This window comes from Cyprinodon tularosa, unplaced genomic scaffold, assembly GCF_016077235.1.
Source record: "Cyprinodon tularosa strain WSP-4 unplaced genomic scaffold, ASM1607723v1 ctg407, whole genome shotgun sequence".
NCBI classification, from domain to species: domain Eukaryota; kingdom Metazoa; phylum Chordata; class Actinopteri; order Cyprinodontiformes; family Cyprinodontidae; genus Cyprinodon; species Cyprinodon tularosa.
Window position 1 is genome coordinate 1,382,780 of NW_024039127.1, and position 24,208 is coordinate 1,406,987.

The 24,208-nt window shown below is 46.2% G+C and overlaps 1 protein-coding gene across 1 annotated transcript in view; it reads left to right on the forward strand.

Moving 5' to 3' along the window:
• Positions 1–6,168: 6,168 nt before the first annotated feature.
• The window catches only part of elk1 (ETS transcription factor ELK1), a 29,334-nt gene continuing 11,294 nt past the window's right edge, over positions 6,169–24,208 (forward strand). The window contains exons 1-6 of the mRNA XM_038298393.1: positions 6,169–6,935; positions 10,203–10,411; positions 17,589–17,774; positions 17,855–18,010; positions 18,100–18,246; positions 18,691–19,044. Of these exons, the coding sequence (XP_038154321.1) occupies positions 6,911–6,935; positions 10,203–10,411; positions 17,589–17,774; positions 17,855–18,010; positions 18,100–18,246; positions 18,691–19,044 (1,077 nt within the window). The 5' untranslated portion in view covers positions 6,169–6,910. The remainder of the gene's footprint in view (positions 6,936–10,202; positions 10,412–17,588; positions 17,775–17,854; positions 18,011–18,099; positions 18,247–18,690; positions 19,045–24,208) is intronic.

Below are 24,208 nucleotides of genomic sequence, written 5' to 3' on the forward strand. Positions count from 1 at the left end.
GTTCGATGGCAAATCCTCCCTCTTCAAGTTGGCGATCCAACGACCAACCCGTCCGTGGAGGATCGATCTTTTCTCACACGTTTTACCATGTGGCTTAAAGATCTCCCCACAGCCACTTAGCTAGCAGTGAAATAGAAGGTCTGGAAGTGAAGCTAAAATAAATGTTCCCTGCTACAATAACCCCAACCAATCACAAAACCCGTTCCATCGTACACGATTGATTCCTGACACGTCAATCATGGTCGTCTTCTTGTCCCTCCCCCCTGTGCGCGTACCCTGACACATTAAAGAAATCGACCACCCAATGCTGGTGCAGGACGCCATGGCTGGAAGCTAGCCACTGTTATGCTACGTTCACACCTAAAGCAGCAGGAGCAGCAAAAACGCGCGTCCTGCTTCATTTTAGATGCTTGTAGAAATGTAGTTCTGATGCGCTGCTGAAGCATCTTTGCTGCTCTAGCTTCACGGTGGAAAAGAGGGTTTGATGCGTGGTGGGCGGAGCTACTCTATCCTTTCTCTGCCTGGAACAATGGCAGCTATATTAGCTGTGATCAGCGGGTAGAAAGTAGTTAGAATCTATGTTGAAGTGAGAAAGTCCTCCTGAAAACATGGTCTGTGCAGTCAGTTCATCCAGATTACCATCCTGCCTTCAAAGATTATTTCTCTGTGGGAGCCGCTCAGACCCCCACATACCGGCGCTGCGCTGTCACTGGGAATCCCCAGCAGCAGCTGCCTCAGGCCCGCTCGCCTCTTCAAGGTTTTCCACGGCGGCTGGAAGGCTTTTTTAATGTATGTAATCCAAACAGCAGGCACCAGGATAATAAAAGCGAACATATTCTGCCGGCAAATTTTCGCATTTTAAATAATTTAGACGTTAACAAACTGTTTCAGAGGAGTGATCATAGCGCTCTGCATCAGCAGTGCTGTGTCTGACTCCCTGCCAGCTCCCAGATCAGCAACGCGCTGCAGACAGCAGACATGTTCATTTAGTTTGAAGGCGTGGTCTTTAGGGAGAGGCATGGTTGTGTATGTTCAAAAATATAGCTTGCTGGAACTGTTTTTCCAAGGTCTCCTACTGCACCTTTAAATCACCGCGAACGTACAGGTGCTGGTCATAAAATTAGAATATCATGAAAAAGTAGATTGATTTCAGTAATTCCATTTAAAAAGTGAAACTTGTATATTATATTCATACATTACATACAAACTCATATATTTCAGATGTTTATTTTGTTTAATTTTGATGATTACAAATGACAACAAATGAAAATCTCAAATTCATCATATCAGAAAATTAGAATATTGTGAAAAGGTTCAAAATTGATGGCCCCTGGTGCCACACTCTAATCAGCTAATTAACTCAAACCACCTGCAAAAGCCTTTAAATGGTCTTTCAGTCTAGTTCTATAGGCTACACAATCATGGGGAAGACTGCTGACTTGACAGTTGTCCAAAAGACGACCATCGACACCTTGCACAAGGAGGGCAAGACACAAAAGGTCATCGCTAAAGAGGCTGGCTGTTCACAGAGCTCAGTGTCCAAGCACATTAATAGAGAGGCGAAGGGAAGGAAAAGATGTGGTCGAAAAAAGTGTACAAGCAAGAGAGATAACCGCACCCTGGAGAGGATTGTGAAACAAAACCCCTTCAAAAATGTGGGGGAGATTCACAAAGAGTGGACTGCAGCTGGAGTGAGTGCTTCAAGAACCACCACACACAGACGTATGAAAGACATGGGTTTCTGCTGTCGCATTCCTTGTGTCAAGCCACTCTTGAACCACAGACAGCGTCAGAAGCGTCTTGCCTGGGCTAAAGAGAAACAGGACTGGACTGCTGGTGAGTGGTCCAAAGTCATGTTCTCTGATGAAAGTAAATTTTGCATTTCCTTTGGAAATCAAGGTCCCAGAGTCTGGAGGAAAAGAAGAGAGGCACTTCATCCACGTTGCTTGAAGTCCAGTGTAAAGTTTCCACAGTCAGTGATGGTTTGGGGTGCCATGTCATCTGCTGGTGTTGGTCCATTGTGTTTTCTGAGGTCCAGGGTCAACGCAGCCACATACCAGGAAGTTTTAGAGCACTTCATGCTTCCTGCAGCTGACCAACTTTTTGGAGATGCAGATTTCATTTTCCAACAGGACTTGGCACCTGCACACAGTGCCAAAGCTACCAGTACCTGGTTGAAGGACCATGGTATCCCTGTTCTTAATTGGCCAGCAAACTCTCCTGACCTTAACCCCATAGAAAATCTATGGGGTATTGTGAAGAAGAAGATGCAATACACCAGACCCAACAATTCAGAAGAGCTAAAAGCCACTATTAGAGCAACCTGGGCTATCATAACACCTGAGCAGTGCCACAGACTGATCGACTCCATGCCACGCCGCATTGCTGCAGTAATACAGGCCAAAGGAGGCCCAACTAAATACTGAGTGCTGTACATGCTCATACTTTTCATGTTCATACTTTTCAGTTGGCCAACATTTCTATAAATCCTTTGTTTTTATTGGTCTTCAGTAATATTCTAATTTTCTGATATGATGAATTTGAGATTTTCATTTGTTGTCATTTGTAATCATCAAAATTAAACAAAATAAACATCTGAAATATATGAGTTTGTATGTAATGTATGAATATAATATACAAGTTTCACTTTTTAAATGGAATTACTGAAATCAATCTACTTTTTCATGATATTCTAATTTTATGACCAGCACCTGTATTAGTTTTAGGTATAAATAATGATCGATTAATTATTCCTTGCTTATTGGACTTCTCCTTTAAATACAAGTCGCAATATTATGAAAATAAAGTCATAAAATTACGAGAATAAAGTTGTTTTTTTATGACAACTCTTACCAGAAACATCATCTTCGACCATCTTGTGAAGTTATACTTTGACATTAGTTTCACAAATAAGGAAATCTTAAGTATTTTAGAACCTTATCAAATTCTTATCAGAATCAGAACTTTGAAATGACAAGTCGCCTAAGTCTGCATGGAAGAACGCTTAAAACTTTCTTTCCGAAACAGGTTTGATGACTTCATTCTCACAATTTTACATTTTATTCGTGTAATTTTATAACTTTGTTCTCATAACATTAAGACTTTATAATGTTACAACATTATTCTTTCTTCTTGTATAAAAACGGTAATACTCCTTCATAAGAACCCAGAAGAAGCTGGTTCAGTTACTGCAGTGCTGCCAGTGGCCTGCAGGGGGCGCAGAGTCTGGACCTTACAGGTCTAGTGCCCCTAGTGGCTAAAAGTCACGTAGTGCTGCTTTAAGGAAAATCGCTGATTAAGATATTTTCAATTTAGAAAAAAAAAATCTTTTCAAATGTTTAGATTACTTGTTTTTAATATTTAACATCTAAACTTTTTTTTTATTTGGTCATTTTTAAATATGATATCAGTAAATAGGATTTATACTTAAAAACTTTTTTTCACAGATTTTATATTTTAGAACTGAATCATGTTGACCTGTTTAGAATCCTAAAGTCTGGTAATCCACCCTGCGCTGTCAGCTGCTCTCAGATTGATGCTCCAGCACACGGAGCCTGTTTCCATGGTAACGGGCTGCTGAATGAGGCGCTGAGAGGCTGAGAGAGAAAGAAGCAGCTTTTATTTTCTGTTTGGCTCTCAGGTTGATTTGCATGAAAATGGGCAGAAAAGAGTCGAACCAGAACTCCGCCATCATGGTTCTGGTTCTGCCGGCCCAGTCTGAACACATCTGGGTCCTCCTCCTGTAACCTGCCAGATGTTGGTTCATCCTCTACTTTACATTGAATTTATTATTTATGCTCTGACCTTTATTTTAAAAGTGCTTTTAGAAATAAAGGTGTTTTTTATGCTCATTGTTTTTATCATTTAAATCAAAGGTGCCTTTATTTGATCTTTTCAGATTTTCACCAATGATTTCTGCCTTCTGCAGTAAAGTCTAGAATTATGTTTTTTCTACCATTTTTAGTAATTTCTCGCATCCTTTTTAGATAGCTATTTATTCTAAATATATGTTTAAGGCCAATGTATTGATTAATATTCTATTTTGTGTTATTTCTGGGTTATTTTAAGTTTGCATTTTTAGGACCTTCTTCGTTCCAGATGGATCTAAAGTCTGGGATGTTTTCAGCGCCGCCATCTTTAAGTGGAGTTAAACCCTGCAGCTCTGTCCTTTCTGCTGCCTTGCTCTGCGGCTCCTCGGTAACGTCTCCATCCAGTTGCCGCAGAAACAACATCGCGTCATTTGCGTGGTACTAGCCGGAAACAGCGCTAAAGCTGAAGCCCTTCACAATAAAGGTCCGTGTTGTCCACCTTACTTCTCTCTGGCTGTTTGTTTTACTCCTCTTTTTTTATTTTTTTTTCCTATTTGGCTTCCTTTCATGAATGGGCTAAATGCCCAACTACAAAACTTCAATTCTATTCAGTTTATTTCTATAGCGCCAATTCACAAAACATCTCAAGGCTCTTTACAGATACAACCAGATCATCCAGTCAGATTGTTTAAAAGTTTTCTATCTAAGGAAAACAAGCTGATTGCATCGACTCATTGACTCTTCAGCAATCCCTCACACTAAGCATACTTGCAGTAACAGTGGGGAGGAAAAACTCCCTTTTAACAGGAAGAAACCTCCAGCAGAGTAATTTCACTGACTGTGTGTGAGATCCAGATCCAACCACAACAGAAAGACTTCCTATTGGTGGTTATATAAAGGACACTTCACCTTAATCATCCTTGTGTTAATCTAAGTACATATAAACAGACTGGAACTACATCTCCCAGCATGCACTGCAGCTCAGAGATTACAATCACAGCTTTGGACCTTTTACTTTTATCTTTAAACCTGTAGATTCTGTTTGAACAGAAGTTGTTTCTCCTTTCATTTTCCCAGTGCGCAAATCCAATCTCAATTTCCCCAAAAATTTCATTATTTATGTTTTACATCATGTGGGAATACTATCTATACTTGATTTCCATTTAGATAACCAATTTTAACCAATTAAACGCTACTTCCTGAACGTCAGCCAGTTCCTTTGGTTTTCTGTCTTTGTCTGCCCTATGATGTCATGGTAACTTTCTTTGATCTCTAAATTACATTTTTTTTTTATTAATCTGGTACTAGTTTTCCATTTTGAGTGAGGCTGTTTTTTTCACACATAACACCGTTCCAAGTCTTCCTCCTCTTCCTCCTCCTCCTGAAGCTCCTCCTTGTTTCCCGGCCTCCTCTCTGATCACTATCCAGTTCATCTCATGTTTTCATTCCTCCACATCGGCTGGAATTTTAGGTTTGTTACTCCTAGCAGGTATAAAGTGGTTATGAACCCATGTATCCGCTGCAATATTGAACTAAAAGCTAGCAGGGGCGGATTTAGGGAATTTGGGGCCCAAGGCAAAAAACAGGCAGAGGGCCCTTTGAATGTAGAAGACAGCATATAAAACAGACCCGTTATACAGATAGAGGTATTTTAATAGAATAGACATCCATTATTTGTTCTATGTTTTGGCAATACTAGGCATACAACTTCCTGGGGGGCCCATAAAACTCTGTTTACAGGTATGGTTAATACAACTATTCCTTATTTATTCAAATTAATTATGTTTTTGATAAAAAATGCCATCAGAAAGCTTAATATATTAAGCTATATTTAGAGACTTTTCAGACCCCTCTAGCACTTTGATTTCAAAAATCTGCTTAACGCCAAATCTAGCGACTTTTTTCTGCTACTGGAGACTTTGGAGACAACATCTAAAAGCAGCGAACTCTGCTCTCCAGAGCAAGTAGATTGGTAACCCCGCCTCCTGCTCTCCTCTATCTTGTCTGCTGTCATGATTCATGCAGCTATTATTTCATCCAAATGAAAAATGGAGAACAGATAAGCAGATCATGGCTTGTCTACAGTGAAAAGAAGGACTGGGTTATTTACTTTGGCCTTTTTGGAAACACAGGAAGGAGCAATCAGCTAAGTGAGCTTAGTGCTTGGAAAAAATCTTTCATTCCTTTAGAGACAGCATGAAAAGTCAGCTGAGTATAAAACATAGAGAGGAAAACAAGAAGAAAAGGGACAAGAAGAGAGGGACACAACCTAGAACAGATAATGGATGTCTATTCCCTTTAGAATATTTAGCAAACCGCGCCTGAATTTGGGCAGCTTTTATTTTGAAAGTCTCCACCGGAAGCCCGCACCTCTCCTGCGGTTAGCCTGACTGAAGCGATTAGCAGCGAGGAGGTAAACAGGAACAAAGTAGGAAAAACTCTCTGGAGTTCGGTCGTTACTCCAGAACCGCTGTTTGGACCTTTGCTCGCTACTTTTCCTCCGCATCGAAGGATCTTTGAAGGTTCCGGAAGTTCTGTGGATGATTCCGGTCTGAGAGGCGCGAGGACTAACAAACTACAATAGATGAAGCTAAGCTAAGAGGCTAGGCTAACAGCTCCTGCAGAAACTAATAGTCTCATTTAGTTTTTAAATATTATTCGGTTTTAGTGACGGGGAACATAGGCTAGTTAATTGTTGGATTTATTTGTTTTTATCTTTGTCGGACTAACAGCGTTTAGCAGCAGGTTTATCGGCGCTAGAAGAAGAGCTGAGCTCGGATTCATCCAGAACCACCAGGCGGGGAGTTCTGCTGGGTTCGGCGGTTCTGTTGGTCCTTCCTGGACGAGCTGGTCTGACAGGGTAGTTAGCATGGAGGCTGCGGAGCCTGGCCGCGGGAACTTGGAGCGGTTACATAACGCCTGCAGGTCGGCAGAGAAGCTGTTGAACGTCTCCTCCTCCTCCACCTCCTCCTCCTCCTCCTCAGCCTCGCTGTGACGGTTCTGCTCACAAACAGCCTCTTCAGACCATCAGCAAGCAGACGGCCGCAGCATGGAGGGGCTGTGAGCCCGCAGAGAGCCAGCAGGCTGATCCCGCTCAGACCATGGAGTCCAACCCGCTGATTAACGGTGAGCCGCAGCTTCTGCAGGTCAGCAACAGGTGGGGGAGCCGCTGAGGGCCTGCAGCGGCTCCCCTCCGTTGTGCCATGCTGGTCTGGACCTGAATCCATTCTGCAGCTTGTTGAAACCTGCAGAGGACTGAACAAAACCTGAAAAGGTTCATTTGGTGTTTTAACAAAAGCTGCCAAATGTTTGCATAAAGTCACAGATGAATAATCTGATTTAATAAAGGAAAAACTTCCTGTCATTAAAACAGTGAATAAGATTAATCATCTTGCTTATAAAAGTCTGTGTTGATGTGGTTTAATGTCAGGAGGCCTGTGGAGCTGCAGCTGGAAGATGATCCAGTTTGTTCCCACAGCCGTCAGTCAGCAGGGTCACTTTCCTGTCTGCTGTCTGACCCGCTTTCTGATGGGTTCTTTAATCACACAGAAAGTTCTGATGCAGACCGGAACCTCTCCTCCGGTTGGACCCTGTCCCTCTGTCCACTGGGTGGACAGGGTGTCCATACCGTCCTTTGGTTCTGCTTCAAAATCCTGTGGTTCTGATTAGCTGATTAAAAACTTTCAGTTTCAGATCTGTGATGTAATACTAGCACGTTACCATGACGACTGTGACGCACCGAGTCAGGTTGTGAGATATGATGTGACGCTGATGTACCAGAAAGCTGGCGGTACCAGCGGGTCTGAAGGTGCCAGCTGGGTCGGCTTATGGTCCAAACTAACAGCTGGGTCTGTGGTTCTGGAGCCTGCAGGTCAAACCGGGTCGGTCAGAATCTGACACGCAGATGGGGCGGTCCAGTTCAGCGGTCTCAGGTGTGGTTCCAGTCTGTGTTTTCAGCTCAGTGAACCGGGACCTCCTGCCTCCGTCGCCATGCTGTCACCTTCTGTCTGCGCTGATTCTCGCTTCGGTTTCCTGAGGTCCGGTTCTGATACCGGAATCCCACAGCGGCTGGGCTGTTTAAATATTCTCAGGTGCCCAATCCACCAGAACCATTTAGGTTCCCCAGAAGGGCAGATATTAGGGTTCCAAGTTACAATGACTGAAGAGGATTTCTGGTTTCAAAGCGTTTCTTAAAATGTTTTTTGTTCCTCAAAAAGTGTCTGAAACATTAGAGATCAATCGTGATCCCATTATTGTAATAATCCTCTGCTGAGTTGATAAAGGAAAAGTCCGGTCAGCGAGGAATAATCAATGGATCATTATTTATACCTTAAACTAATGCGTTCGTAGTGATTTAACAAATTTAGTGTTAATCAGTAAAAAAATAAAATAATCATTTTCGTTGCAATCACTGAGTCTGGGAGCGGCCATTTTTGCCCAAATATATCCTCCTGTTAGTTGTGGGGTTCCTCAGGATCGTGTATTTAGAGCCTTGGTGTTTGTGTGGTTCTGCTGCCTTTGGATCCGTTTTAGGAACAATTATTGTTCTCTTTCGTTGCTTTGCAGATGTTATGAGTAATATTTACTTATTCAGTTTGGCTTTAAAGGAAAAGTCAGCAGGAATAATCAATGGATCATTATTTATACCTTAAACTAAAATGTTTGCGGTGATTTAATGAATTTAGCGTTAATCGGTAAAAAAATGATAACAATATTTTTCGTTGCGATCACCGAGTCTGGGAGCGGCCATTTTTGCCCAAATATAGTAGCCCCTCCCTCCTGCCATCTTCCAGCAGTGACGTCACGGTGCGGTAAGCCTAGCGCCATTCTCCCCGCTTTCCAAGCTAAATCAATGGGAACTACTAGAAACATCTGCAATCAACAACAATTATTGAAGATTTCCAGAGGACTTCACCATTGAAATTCACCAGAGCTATAGAGAAACTGACAATGCCCACGTGCATGGCAGCTGGATGCTGGAATACATCGGGTAAAAGTGAAAAAAAAAGAGTTATTCCACCTTTCTGATTCCTGATCCTCCAGAGCACATCCAGCCAATCACAGTCAGAGAAACAGGACTACACTGAAAAAAACCCGTAATATGTAGCCAACATTTGGAAGAAGAATGTTTTCAAGATGACTTGGATAATAGCGCGTTGTGACAAACACCAGATACAGCACTGGGACTTGATCAACAGCTGATACCGCACCGTGACGTCACTAACCAGTAGGTGGCAGTAGTGTTCTTTGACAAACATGGATGCCTCCAGTAAAGCACATTCACATGAAAATTACTCCGAATTAAGAACACTGATCATTTATTGAACAGGATGTAGAAATAACTCCATTTCACTGTTTGTGCACGGAGCAGTTTGCCCACGACCAACTTAATTTGTTTGATTTTCTCCTGACCTTATGATTCCTGATGTGGTCGTTAGAGGCCGATCGCCCCTCGTTACCCCCTGTATACGACACGACGCACCGTCAAGCTGAAAATCGATTGAAAAATTCACGCATGACTGGAAAATCGGCCCTAAAAGGGCAAACGATCGTACAGTGTACGCCCGGCTTTAGGTTCCCCCTCATTAAAAGCAGACCCTGTAGAACCAAATGTTCAGATTATTCTCTAAAAGATGGCGACCTAACCTGTTCTCCATCCATATGGGCCCGTGTTTCCGGCCGACTCGCTGCGCCGATCAAGGTTGGATACCAGGATGGAACTTGGTTCTTTAGACGTTCCTTCGGGGTTCTGGTGGTAGGTCTGTGGCTACGTTCACATCGCAGCCTGAAGTCACCCAAATCCGATTTTTTTGGCCCATATGCGACCTGGATCTGGTCTTTTCATTGCAGTCTGAACAACACAGATCCAATTTGTTCCAATGCGACCCAGGCCACTTGGCTCTGTGGTCCTGAATCCGTTACTAATCGGATCTTTTCAAATGCGACCCGTGTCTGAGCGGCAAGGTCGCATTCATCCGACCTGAACGCCATTAATACCCAACAAAGGTCACTATTCTGCGTCTTGCTATGAAGAAGTGACAAGAAAAACAACAACCATGGCGGATGATGATGCAGAGAGCAGTATGTATGTTTAACCATCTTGAAACGATTCTGTTTTTAAGATTGGGAAAGATCGCTAGATGCGCTCTGGCACTACTATCAATGTTTACTGCCGTAAACAGAGAGCACGCTGGCTTGTGATGTCATTGCGTCCTCTTCTGCGCATGCGGGACGTTTGCGTTGTATGACGCATATATTTGGAAATGTGAACCACAAAGCAAACGAATCTGTTTTCACAAAAAAATATGAATTGAGTATCGAGGCCTGCAGTGTGAGCGTTGCCTAACGGACGTAACCTGTCTGTGTCTCTAAATCCTTCTCTGGTTCCTCCAGCCTTGGACCCCTCCATCACTCTGTGGCAGTTCCTGCTCCACCTGCTGGAGGACCAGCGCCAGCGGCACCTCATCTCCTGGACGGGGGAGGATGGCGAGTTCAAGCTGCTGGATGCTGAGGAGGTCGCCCGGCTCTGGGGGCTCCGCAAGAACAAGCACAACATGAACTACGATAAACTGAGCCGGGCGCTCCGCTACTACTACGACAAGGTTGGTTCTGCCTGCTGACCTCATCATAGACATGCATATAAGAGCAGACAGCGAAATTATCGCCACCATCTTGGGGAGGTCGACCTGCTCCCTTAACCTGCTGGTTTAAGCAGAACAGAAGAAGGATTCCTCAGAAATGTGCGGCGTGTTTTAGTTTGAATCGATGGATTGTTGACATCAGGGTTCGAGGGATAAATTAGTGAAGGAATCAGAGCTTTGGAAGAAATTACTGAATAAACTGCATATATATATATATATATATATATATATATATATATATATATAATCCCTTATTGTCCCAGAGAGTTAAAATTGTGTTACAGCTGCAAAATATTACTGCAAAAGAGATCACACCTTAAAAAGACCCTAAAAATGTCTAAAAATAACAGAGTGACAGTTAAAAAAAGTATTTTAAAAAAAATAAACAAATAAAATACTGTACATATAATAACATATAATCAATAGAGATTTTTTTTTTCGAGAATAAAGTCGTAACATTATGAGAATAAATATTACGACTTTTATTCCTGAAAAATAACAAGAAAAATAACGAGAATAAAGTCATCATATTCCAACCCGTTTCGGAAAGAAAGCTTGGAGCTCCGCCCAGCAGATGACGGTCGACCAGCTCCACCAATCAGCAACCAGAGTCCACTTTGACATCCTGCCCAGTTTGATGCTGCTGCTAAAAGATTTCCTGATTGGTCAAACCGATGCTAAAGTAGAACTTCACATGATGCTCCACATTCCTCATTTTAGGGAAGAAAGAGCCTTTTGGAAGAGTTGTAATAAAATATAACGAAAGTTACTACCGTAACTACGGTTCTATGAATCCCGGATGACCGCCAGAGGCGGTGCTTCAAGCACTGAATGATCATTCATGCGCATGCGCAGGTCGAGTATTAATGACAACAAAGTCAGCTGTGACCTGCCGGGGAGTCACGTGGCACCCGGCAATCAATCCCTCAATCTTCTCGCGAAAGCAGAGATTCCGAGGGACCAAGCACTCTGGCGGTCATCCGGGATTCATAGAACCGTAGTTACGGTAGTAACTTTCGTTCTATTTCAACCCTACTGACCGCCAGAGGCGGTGCTTCAAGCACTGGATGACTCATATCAACAAGGTCACGAGGAATCAGCAACATTCAAGGAACAACGACTACACCACCCACCTAATGTGATGTAGAGGCATGCTGCTCGAGGATTCCCTGAAGCGGATGGGGCGCAGCCACATTCACCCTGTAGAACCGAGTAAAGGTACTAGGTGATTTCCAGGAGGCCGCACGGCATATAACATCCAATGGCACCCCAGTCATAGCAGCAAACGATGTCGACATGCCCCTTGTAGAGTGGCATTTCACTCCCGCCGGCAGTGGCCGGTCCTGCAAGACATAAGCCTTGGAGATCAAATCCACAACCCAGTGTGCAAGTCGCTGCTTAGAAAGTGCCTGACCCTTCCGTGAGCCAGCGTAGCAAACAAAAAGGCTATTTGTCTTTCGGAAGGATGCCGTGGGATTGATGTATGTCTCAAGGGCACGAACAGGACACAGTGGTTCAGAGGGACTTCCGGAGTCAAACCGGGCAAGATGGAGAGGCTGGGTGCTGCCTGCTGGCAGTGATACCTTAGGAATAAATGCTACGTCAGCCCACAGTGTAACGCCTGAGCCATCAGGATTCCAGCGGCAGCAGGGTTCGTGATCGAGAGAGCCTGTAACTCCCCTACACGTTTTGCGGAAACCATAGCTAAAAGGAACGCAGTCTTCAGTGAGAGCCATTTGAGGTCCGCCGACGCCAGGGGCTCAAATGGGAGGGACCGAAGAGCCTCAAGCACAAGAGAAAGGTCCCACGCCGGTGCCACAGGGCGGTTGGGTGGGTGCAAACGCCGAGCACCTCTTAAAAACAGTACAACATCCTTGTCTCGGCCCACAGAACAACCATTCAGCCCAACATGCCAACAGGAAATGGCAGCCACATACACCTTTAAGGTAGATGGAGACCGTCCTTGATCCAGCAATGCCTGCAGGAAGGTCAGTATGTCAGAAACTGAACACTGCACTGGGTCCTGCCCTCTATCACGGCACCAGGTCGCAAAGACCGTCCACTTGTTAGCATAGACAGCTCGCGTGGACGGCGCCCATGCATTAGCCATTGTATGCCCTATGGACCCAGTGTATCTTGAGAAGGTGGACCCCGGCCTTGCAGGGGCCAAATCCAGAGCTGGAGCCGGTCCGGTTCGGGGTGCAAGATCTGACCCCCCATCTGGGAAAGAAGATCTCTCCTGGAGGGGAGACGCATTGGAGAGCCGGAGCTGAGCTCGCACAGTAAAGGAAACCAAGTCCTCGCTGGCCAGTAGGGGGCCACCAGCAGGACCCTGTGCCCCTCCTGACGTACCCTGAGGAGAGTCTGAAAAAGTAGGCTGAATGGCGGAAAGGCATAAAGGAGGGTCCGGGGCCAGTCGTGTGCCAGAGCATCGTGGCCCAGAGGGCTGCTGTTGTCCAACGAGAACCAAAGGGGACAGTGAAATGCGTCCCTTGAGGCAAAGAGGTCCACGTCCGCCCTGCCAAAGGCCTTCCAGATGCAGTCCACCACCTCTTGGTGAAGCTTCCACTCCCCTGGAAGCGGCTTCTGACGGGATAGAAAATCTGCTGGCACGTTCTCCGGCCCTGGGATGTAGGCTGCTCTGAGGCTGGCTATGCGTGGAGCTGCCCAGGTCAGAAGCCGTCGAGTCAAGCACAACAGTTTCCTTGACCTCGTTCCCCCCTGGTGGTTGATGTGAAAGACCACTGTGGTGTTGTCTGACCTCACCAGCACGTGCTTCCCCCGCAAGCCTGGAAGAAAGCTCTGAAGAGCCAGAAGTACAGCCTGTATCTCCAGGACATTGATGTGTTCCCTGCCCTGCCGCTGGGACCATGTCCCCTGTGCAATTTGACCCCGCCAGGTTGCACCCCAGCCCGTGGAGGATGCATCTGTAAACACAACTTCCCGACGACACGGGAGGGAACCGAGCGGGACCCCTGTGGTCATAAACAACCTCACCCTCCATTGGGACAGAGACTGAAGACACTGAGGCCCCACCCGAAGTCTTCGGAGACGATGAGTGTTCCGTGTGGGATCCAGATTCAAGCTGTTCAACCACATCTGGAGGGGCCGCAATGACAGCAGCCCCAAGGGCACTACGGCGGACGCAGCTGTAAGCATGCCCAAGAGTCGAAGATACCGTACAAGAGGCAGCGCCATGCCGCGCCTGAATTCCGGGAGCACGCTGGGGTGACGGGCAAGCAGTCATTGAGATGGAATCCATGGCAATGCCCAGGAAGACAGTCTCCTGTGAGGGAGTCAGACTGCTCTTCTCCATGTTCACCTGCAAGCCCAAGCATCCCACATGATGGAGCACTAACCGAGTATCTTGAACCGCCTGGTCCCACGTCGCAGCACAAATGAGCCAGTCGTCCAGATATGGGAGGAACCTCAATCCCTGTGCCTGCAGAGGAGAGAGGGCCGCTGCAACACATCGGGTGAACACCCTGGGGGACAGTGAAAGTCCGAACGGGAGGACCCTGAACTGGAAATGCCTCCCTTGAAAAGCAAAACGAAGAAACCGCCAATGGGGCGGAGCGATCGGAACGTGAAAATAAGCATCCCTGAGATCTATGGAAGTGAACCAATCGCCTGGGGAAATCGCCTGCAACACTTCCTTGGTGGTCAGCATATGAAAGGGCATGGCCTTCAAGTACACATTCAGGCCTCTGAGGTCCAAGACTGGACGCAGGCCCCCGGTCTTCTTCGGAACCAGAAAATACGTGGAATAAAAGCCCCCTGGATCCAGCAGGGGGTCCACAGGCACTATAGCACCCTTGGCCAGCAAGGTGCAGATTTCTTGGTTCAGTGCCTGTGCCTTCACCGGGTCGTGGATCACAGTCATCCTGACCCGACCAGGGATAGGTGGCCGGCGGCGGAATTGAAGACGGTACCCCCGGGACAGGGTGGACAACACCCACAAGTCCGGGGTGTGGGCAGCCCAGAAGCTGAGCTGTCCCGGGGAAAAATAACCGACCGCCGGCCCTAAGGCATCATCTGCGGGTCCCCCGGCCTTTCGAAGGCCCCGGAGGACGCCGGCCAGACTGCGCGGCTCGAAAGGGATGAAAGGACCTTGTCCCAGCCTGGTCTCGAGCTCTGTTCCTCCAATCTAGAGCAGGTCTCTGGACCGATCTCTGACCTGGTAACAGACCCTGGGGCTCAGTGGGAGAAGGAGAAGGCACCAAGGACCTCCGTGAAGGACCCGCAGCTGCCCAGGTGCTTACTGGCTGGCGATCACGTCTGTGAAGCCCTGCCAGCTGTTGCCTCGTTCTAGAGGCCTGAGCCGTACGGTCCAAGGCGTCCAGTGCCGCAGAACCAAACAGCTCCCCCGGGACCACAGGCAGGGCCCGGAGGGTCCTCCTACAAGGCTCAGTTAGTTGTAACTGCGCCAACCAGACCTGGCGGCGAGAATGAACCAGTGTGGAGAGTGTGCGTCCAAGTTCCCTCGTCATAAGAGCAAAGGCCTGCAGAGATGCATCAACCAGGCCTTGCGTGGCATGATCCAGCAGAACAGATTCCAAGGAGGAAGACAGGGCCAGCATAAGATGGGAGAGAGAGTTCCCAATCCGGCCCATGCGGGCCCCAGAGTCATAGGCCTTGCAGAGAAGGTCGTCGGTAATACGGCACTGAGGACGCGGACAACGGGCATTGGGCCGCAAGGCCTCATCAGGCGGGATTATAAGAGAGGCAATGCCCGGTTCCACCGCTGGCATCTGCCCCAAGCCAACCTTGGGTGCCTCCTGCATAGCTGCCAGGACCCTGCCATCCGTCGTCAGACGTGAAAACGCCTTGGTGTCTGACCAGCAAGCATGCAGTTCCCGCACATACTCCACCGAGGGAGGAACCACAAAGGCAGTCTCTGACCTACTGCGCCTAAAGAAGGCGCTGGAAGCCGCAGGCTGGGCCTGAGGAACACTAATTTGTAAACGGGCAAGAGCCGTTCGAATAGCGGATGTCACAGACTCCCCCGTATCCTCCTGGGAGGCAATGGAGTCCAACCCAGAGGCCCCGGAGCCCAGCTCCGGAAGGTCCTATCAGAAATAGGTGCCAGAGGCCGCCACAGAAACAGCATCGTCGTCATTGACTGACGTTTCATCCTGCTCGGTAGGGAGAGCCGTGCCACGATCACCAGCAGTCTGAAAGGACTGGAGGAAGGCTTTCATTTGGGGCAGCTCAGTAGTGAGATGATCCACTCTCGTGGACAACCTCCCTGCATCGGTCCGTCTAGCACGCTTTGTCGGTACCGAAGGTGCAGCCACAGTAGATCGCTTGCACACCGCTTTCTCCATCGGCAAACGAGCACGCGGCGAAGCGCCCGCCCAGTCGGTAGTCTGCTCCAGTGCAGCCAACCGATCCAGTCTGACCGACCGGGGCATGACGCGACAGTTGAGGCAAGCGTCATCTGTCAGCGCCTCCCGGAGATGTTCCACACCGGGGCAGGAGGGACACAAGTCATGCCCGTCATCGGGCTGAAGTGGAGCCAGACAGGTCGAGCAACATAAATTATCCAGCATCATACTGCTGAAAGGCGTGATCAGCCCGCTACCAAGGACAAGTCAACACGAGCAGGAAACGCTACTGGCGACTCCGTTGTAGGAAAACCCCCGTAGAGGTCCCAAACTCAGCGTTAGCAGAAACGCCACTAGCAAATCGATTATTAACTAATGAACTCAGCACGAGCAGAGACGCCACTGGTGAGTTTAGGCAAACAAACTATAGAAGAACCCAACGCGAGCAGAAACGCTACTGGTGGGCTTAGGCAAACAAACTGAAAACAACTCAGCGCGAGCAGAAACGCCACTGGTGAGTGTAGATAAACATACTATAGAAGAACCCAACGCGAGCAGAAACGCTACTGGTGGGCTTAGGAAAACAAACTGAAAACAACTCAGCGCGAGCAGAAACGCCACTGGTGAGTGTAGATAAACAAACTATAGAAGAACCCAAAGCGAGCAGAAACGCTACTGGTGGGCCTAGGCAAACAAACTGAAAACAACTCAGCGCGAGCAGAAACGCTACCGTGAGTCAAAAGAGCCACAAAATTAACGTGGCAAATCAAAGCGAACAGTAAACTACTGCTGAGAAAAGAACGAAAACTTACCAGTCACCGCACATCTGGTAAGGTGAAAGCAGCTTGTGCAGCCCCTGGAGGGCGAGACTTACCCGCAGCTCCGACCAAACCCGGTCACGGGGCTACCAGCAACAAGCAGCCAGGAAACTAGTGGTATACACAGAAGCAACCAGCTTCACACGACCACACTCCTGTACTCAACACACCTGCGTGCGAGAAGAACAAAAGGGATTGATTGCCGGGTGCCACGTGACTATATAGAGTCACGTGGGTCCCCGGCAGGTCACAGCTGACTTTGTTGTCATTAATACTCGACCTGCGCATGCGCATTAAGGATCATTCAGTGCTTGAAGCACCGCCTCTGGCGGTCAGTAGGGATGAAATATAACTTGTTTCTCCTAATTTTAGGACATTATTCTCTTAAAATTAGAACTTTATTCTCATAATTTTACTTTATTCTCATTGCGACTTTATTCTCGTTATGTTACGACTTTATTCTTGAAATGATCATAAATAATAAATCTCTTGCATGGCCCTAATACTCCGTTGTTGTTTGTTTATATAGTATTAAAATTATAAAAGTGTCTGACTGGCTGTGCTTTGCAACATGAGAATATTTTATTATTCTTAACCCCTCTGAGAATATTTTAATGAAAGGAACCATTTGTGTATTTCCAGCAAAAAAAAAAAAAAAACTTTAAAAATTAATATTCAGTAAGTTAAAGTTGATTAAAATTGATGATGTTCCTGCTCAACTCGTCACAGAGCGGAGCTGTGGACCGCTCCATGATGGCGCCACCAAATCATGCTGGGGCTCATAGGCGAAAGCGCTCGATGCGGGGGGGTCTACTCTTATATCATGTCTATGGTTTTGATACCGGGTCGGGTTTAAATAAGAACTTCTAGAACCAAACAAAGGAAAGATCTATTGGAAGCGCTGCTGCAGGTCCAGCGTGTTGGCCGTTGGGTCGGAGCGTGCCGCAGGGTTCGGTAGGTTTTCTGGTTGATGTTTCTATTCTCTTCTTTCAGAACATTATTAAGAAGGTCAGCGGTCAGAAGTTTGTCTATAAGTTTGTGAGTCAGCCTGACCCGTCCATGCCTGACGGGACACGCAGCGCCGAGGACGCCCAGAAGAAGGACCCGGCTGACCTGAGCAGCCAGCCCAAAGGCCCGGGGGGCGTGTCCTCAGGCTGCCAGTCGAAGGGCTTGCTCCAGGTATGGCCCTTTGTCTGCGCTTTCTCTCTCTGTCGATGTGACGGCCTGGTTCTGATCCACTGGTGCCTGTCGACCCGCAGCGCTCCTCACCCAGCGCCGCCCAGAAGAGCTCCAGGAACGACTATATGAAGTCTGGCCTCTACTCGACCTTCACCATCCAGTCCCTGCAGAACCTTCCTAACCCTCGGCCAATCAAATCAGAGCTCCTGCTGCAGCAGGACTCCGCCCCCAAGGCGGTGAGTCCGGTCCAGTCCAGTCTGGGGAGGGTCTTTGTCCTGCAGCGCCATCCTCAGGCCATAAAACCAAACCGTCTTCTCGTTCTCAGGTCTGCCTGCTGCCAGAGAGTAAAGCATCTCCGCCTGCAGGTGGCGCCACTGACCCGTCTCTCGAGGTGATCGTCACACAGACGTCTCCCTGTCCCACTCCGGCCCTGAGCCCGCAGATCCCAGCCAACCCCAGCAGCCAATCACAGGTAGGCAGCAGGCCCCGCCCCCTGCTTATGCTCCACCCCAGAACTATTCCTTAGAGAGGCTCACAGGTTTCTGGCAGAACGTCCATGAACAGAACCTTCTGCTCCACCTCATCCCTGAGAGCCTCTGTAGGACGGAGATCTCCATGGAGACAACCGGAGCTTCAGCCTGATGGAAGGAACCATCAGAAGATTGGTTCACTGTGGTTCTGACGGGTTTAAGATGGTCAGCGGTGATGTTCTGATCGGTCCTGATGGTGTCAGGATCGTTCCCCACACCATGATACCACCACCACCAGCCTGGACTGTTGATATCAGGATGGATCCAATCTTCTACGCTGCTTCTGTTGTGTTCTGACCCAAACATCCATATGAACAGAACCAGTTCTGGTCCATGGTACCATCCAGTTAGCCATTGGTTCTGATGACATGTCTCTGTCTCTGTAGAACCTGACTGGAGCCCCTCGGAGTGACCCGCCTCCCATTTACCTCACCAACGTCGGAGACCCCGCCTCCCTCACCCCCCTCCTCCCTCTCGCTCCCAACGGAGGCGGGACAGGAAGTTCTGGTCCTACTCCCCACGTTACGGCAGCCCCTGAGGGACCTCGGCAGGACGACTGTGGCGGGGTCCACCCTCAGTCCCACCCCGTGTTTGTCATCATCAACCCCTCTCCTCCTCAGCAACAGGCCGCGCCCTCCCTTCAGGCTCCGCCCCCTCCCATCATCATCAAGGAGGAGAACCTGCCTTCGGAGGCCGAGCTGCTGGACATGGTGGTTCTGGACAGGAAGCAGGGCGAGGAGGTGAGTGGACGGGTCACTCTTCACACAGAGGTCCAACTGATCAGAACCAGAGCTGGTAGAATGAGGGCTGGGCGGTACCAGAAACGGACCCAGAGGAGACAGAACCTCACCAAGGTTGGAGGTTGGAGGGCTTCTGGATTTTCTGGGTCTGATGAGGTTCTGGTTCTGATATACTGGTGATCCAGGATTTTCAGCAGTGGGGGGGTTCTCCACTGCATCCCCATCGTCCTCTTCCTCCCCACCGTCCTCTTCCTCCCCATCATCCTCTTCCTCCCCATCATCCTCTTCATCACCATCATCCTCTTCCTCCCCATCATCCTCTTCATCCCCATCATCCTCTTCATCACCATCATCCTCTTCCTCCCCATCGTCCTCTTCCTCCCCATCATCCTCTTCATCCCCATCATCCTCTTCATCACCATCATCCTCTTCATCACCATCATCCTCTTCATCCCCATCATCCTCTTCATCACCATCATCCTCTTCATCACCATCATCCTCTTCATCACCATCATCCTCTTCATCTCCATCATCCTCTTCATCCCCATCATCCTCTTCATCCTCTTCCTCCCCATCATCCTCTTCATCCCCATCATCCTCTTCCTCCCCATCATCCCCATCATCCTCTTCCTCCCCATCATCCTCTTCCTCCCCATCATCCTCTTCATCCCTATCATCCTCTTCCTCCCCATCATCCCCATCATCCTCTTCATCCCCATCATCCTTTTCATCCTCTTCCTCCCCATCATCCTCTTCCTCCCCATCATCCCATCATCCTCTTCCTCCCCATCATCCTCTTCCTCCCCATCATGCCCTTCATCCCCATCATCCTCTTCATCCCCATCATCCTCTTCATCCTCATCATCCCCATCATCCTCTTCATCCCCATCATCCTCTTCCTCCCCATCATCCTCTTCATCCTCATCATCCTCTTCCTCCCCATCATCCCCATTATCCTCTTCCTCCCCATCATCCTCTTCATCCCCATCATCCTCTTCATCCTCTTCCTCCCCATCATCCTCTTCTTCCCCATCATCCTCATCATCCCCATCATCCTCTTCCTCCCCATCATCCTCTTCATCATTAATCTCCTCTTTCTTCTCCCCTAATGATGTGAACCATCAGACTCAGAGATGTTGTTCTGCTCCACCATCAGCCGAGGTGAAGGTGAGGTTTCTGGAATCCTTCAGAACCGCCTGTTGGCGTCAGACTGGGTCTGAGTTAAGGAGGCAAATGTTTAAAACACCTTCAGGATCATTAACAGTCACAGGATTGTTCCGATTTTAGTCATTCAGACACATTTTAGTGGACAGAACCCTTTTTATTTTTTATTTAACCCTTTGAAACCGAACGTGTCGCCCGCGACACATTTCACAAGCCCACTTCAACTTACCGTAACTCTGCAACGGTTTGCACTATCAGAAAAATTCAAACTGTCTTTGAAAGAAAATAAATTGCACTTTCAGACCTGCATAGTGTTATTACGGTAATTGACTTCCCGCCGCTCCAGGATGCCCGCGAATGCTAGTCTGTGTCTCCCTCTGCTGCACGGACGAAGAGTGCAGAGTGAGGAGGAAAAGATGAGCGACAGAGCGGAGAGTCAGAGTGAAGCGCATGATAATATGAGTAACAAACGTCCTTCAAGAGATAAAAAGAGACCGAGGAGATTCCTGGATGGTTTTGTGTTTTATCACTTAATTTTTATTTAAATTTTTGCAACTTACACAGACATATACATACAAGCCTGCATTCAGGCTGCCGCTCAATATGGTAAAGTTATAAAAAAGAACAAAACTTTGAAAGTATATACAACAAGTTAGGCTTAAAAGTAAAGTAGGTCACATGGTTAAACATAAGTAGCTTACAAACATAAATATAGTTAGTAATTAAATAAGCAGCACCAATGGGATAAAAATTTAATAGAAAATAATAAGTAAATATAAAAAAAAATACAATAGAAATTGAATAGAATAGAATGAAAGAGAGAAAAAAATGATAATAATAAAAAAAATAAAATAAAATAAAAAGTTTTACTGCATTAATATGGTCATGGCCGGTTTCCACCTATTAACAAATATGTCTTTTTGAAGCCTCAGGCGATAAGTTATTTGTTCCATAAAATAGATTTCCCAGACCTTTTCAATCCACATTTTGTATGTTGGCGGATCAGGCTTCAACCATTTAACTGTGATGCATTTAAGAGCTGCAATCAGTAATATTTGTAGAAGGTACCTTTTTCCTCTTCCAGTAACGTGTTTTGGTAATAATCCAAAAAGTACCATCTCAGGGTCTTTGTTAAAGGTATTCTGAAATACTTTTCTGAGGGCCTCGAATATATCGTCCCAAAATTTTCCCAATTTAGGACATGTCCAGAATATATGGGTATGGTTGCCGATGTGTGACCCACAATTTCTCCAGCATTTATCTGAGTGTATGAACCCCATTTTAGATATGACTGCTGGTGTCCTGAAAAAACGTATTATTATCTTCCACCTAAATTCTCGCCATGTATTAGAGTTAGTGACTTGATGCGCCGTAGTACATATTTCTTCCCATTTGTCTTGCTGTATATCTATGTTCATTTCGCTTTCCCATCTTTCTTTGGTCTGTAGAGTTTTGTTTGGATCCATATCTATAAATAACTTGTATAAATGGCTAATAATTTTCTTATTCCCTCTACCTGTTTGCAGTTTTATCAGGAATTCTTCAATTTTAGTGGGCTCTAGGATTGTAGTCCGCTCTCTGTGTTTTGTTAAAAAGTCCCTTAGTTGTAAATACCTAAAAAAATCTGTATTGGGGAGTGTAAATTCCACTCTTAATTGTTCAAATGATTTAAGACTCCCATCTTTGTGAAGTTGGTGTAGATTTATAAGGCCTTGTTTTGACCAATTTCTGAATCCTGGGTCCATCTGTGAGGGAACAAAATCATTTATAAGACCAATGTTGGTTAGTGCTGAGATTGATTTAGGCAGTCCATAAGTTATCTTTATTTTCCTCCAAATTTTCAGTGTGGTCCTAGTCCATTCGCTCATATGAATTTCCCTAAGCGGGGTATCCGAAAAAAGGAGGGTCTGTAAGGGCCATTTGCATGTGCCTTTCTCAATATTTAGCCATCTTGTGTGTATAGGTTCTTGTAGCCATGCTATTAGAGGTCTCAGCTGCGCAGCCCAAAAATACAATCTAAAGTTTGGAAGTTTAAGACCTCCATGTGATTTGGACAACATAAGTACCTTTAGTCTGACCCTCGGGCGTTTTGATTGCCATATGAACTTTGTAATCAACTTGTCTAATTTATCAAATGTAGATTTAGGGATGTCTACAGGAAGCATCTGGAAAGGGTAAAGTAATTTAGGTAATACATTCATTCGTATACATTCGACACGGCCATCATGGATAAGGGAAGGGTCGACCATCTGTCCAGCTCCTTACTAATGTTTTGAATTAAGGTTGTGTAATTCACATCAAATAGGTTTCCTAACAGTGGGGGGATTATGATACCCAAATATTTAATTCCTTCTTTTGGCCATTTGAAACCACTCTCGGCCTTGAATGTGTGAGAGATTCTATTCCCTATATCCATGGCTGTTGTTTTTTCTATATTAACTTTATATCCTGAGAAATACCCAAATGTGGAAATAATGTGTTTTATATGTGGGATTGTTACTGTAGGATCAGTGAGGTAAAGAAGTACATCGTCTGCATATAATGATAGTTTGTGTTGTTCTCCATTTATTGTGAGTCCCTTAATGTTGTCCCTAATAAGCTGTGCCAGTGGTTCAATACTCAAATCAAACAGTAGAGGTGAAAGAGAACAACCTTGCCTACATCCTCACTCCAGGGAAAATCGATCTGATAAAAAACCGTTCACTTTAACAGCGGCTTGTGGGTTGGAGTATAGAATTTGTATCCACCTAATAAATTTGGGGCCAAATTGGAAACGTTTCAGTGTCTGAAAAAGGTATTGCCAGGATACTCTATCGAACGCTTTCTGGGCATCTAATGATAGTAGCATTGCTTCCTTTCCTTTAGTATCTGGATGGGTCATCAAATTTAACAATCTTCTAATATTATCACCATAATATCTCCCAATAATAAACCCAGTCTGATCTGGGTGGACAATATTTGTTATGATTTTATTAACCCGCATTGCTAATATAGATGTTAATATGCGTAGGTCTGTATTCAAAAGAGATATTGGCCTATATGATTCACATTTGGTAGGATCCTTTCCCTCTTTATGTAACACAACTATTGTTCCTTCTCTCCAGGGGGGAGCCAGGATACCAGATTGCAGTGCGTCATGGTAGGCATTTAACAGTAGGGGTGTTAATGTATCTTTAAATATTTTATAGAATTCATTGATGTAACCGTCTGGTCCAGGGCTTTTACCATTTTGTAATGCAGCGATGGCCTCTGTTATTTCCGATTCTTTGATAGGTTCGTCTAGTCCCTTTGCCTCCATGTCCGATAACTGTTTTAAATTTATATCTTTTAAGAATTCTGTCAGTTCTTTATCATTAGTGCAGGTGTCTGTATTGGTGTATAATGATTTATAAAATTCAGCAAAGGATCCTGCAATCTCATCCGGTTTTGTAAGTGTTGAGTTGCTAGCTTTCAACTTATGTATTATATTAGAGGATTGTTGTTTTTTAAGTCTCAGAGCCAAGAGTACTTGCTCGGTTTCCATTCTCATAATATTTCTGCTTGGTAAACCTCAAACTGCCCTCAATATGTTCCATGATCAAGCTGTTTAAATCTCTACGTGCTTGTTTGATCTCCTTGAGCAAATTGGGAGTTAGCGTCCTTTTATGTTGTTGTTCCAAATGTGCTATTTTATATTCCAATTCTTGCCGCCTTGCTACCTTATCCTTTTTTTTGCACTTGCAAATGCAATAATCCGGCCTCTAATGTACGCCTTGGCACAGTCCCATAGGACGAGAGGAGATACATCAGGAGAGCTATTCATTTCAAGATAGTACTTTAGTTCATTTGTTACAAAAGTGGTAAATTCTTTGTCATTTAAGAGTGATGCATTGAGCCTCCACTGTTTGGTCGTTAATCTATATCCTATGTCCCACGATAATTCTAGAGGTGCATGATCTGATATTGTTATTGGCAGAATCTTAACAGTCCCTATCCTATGTAACTCTGCTTTAGGGGTGAA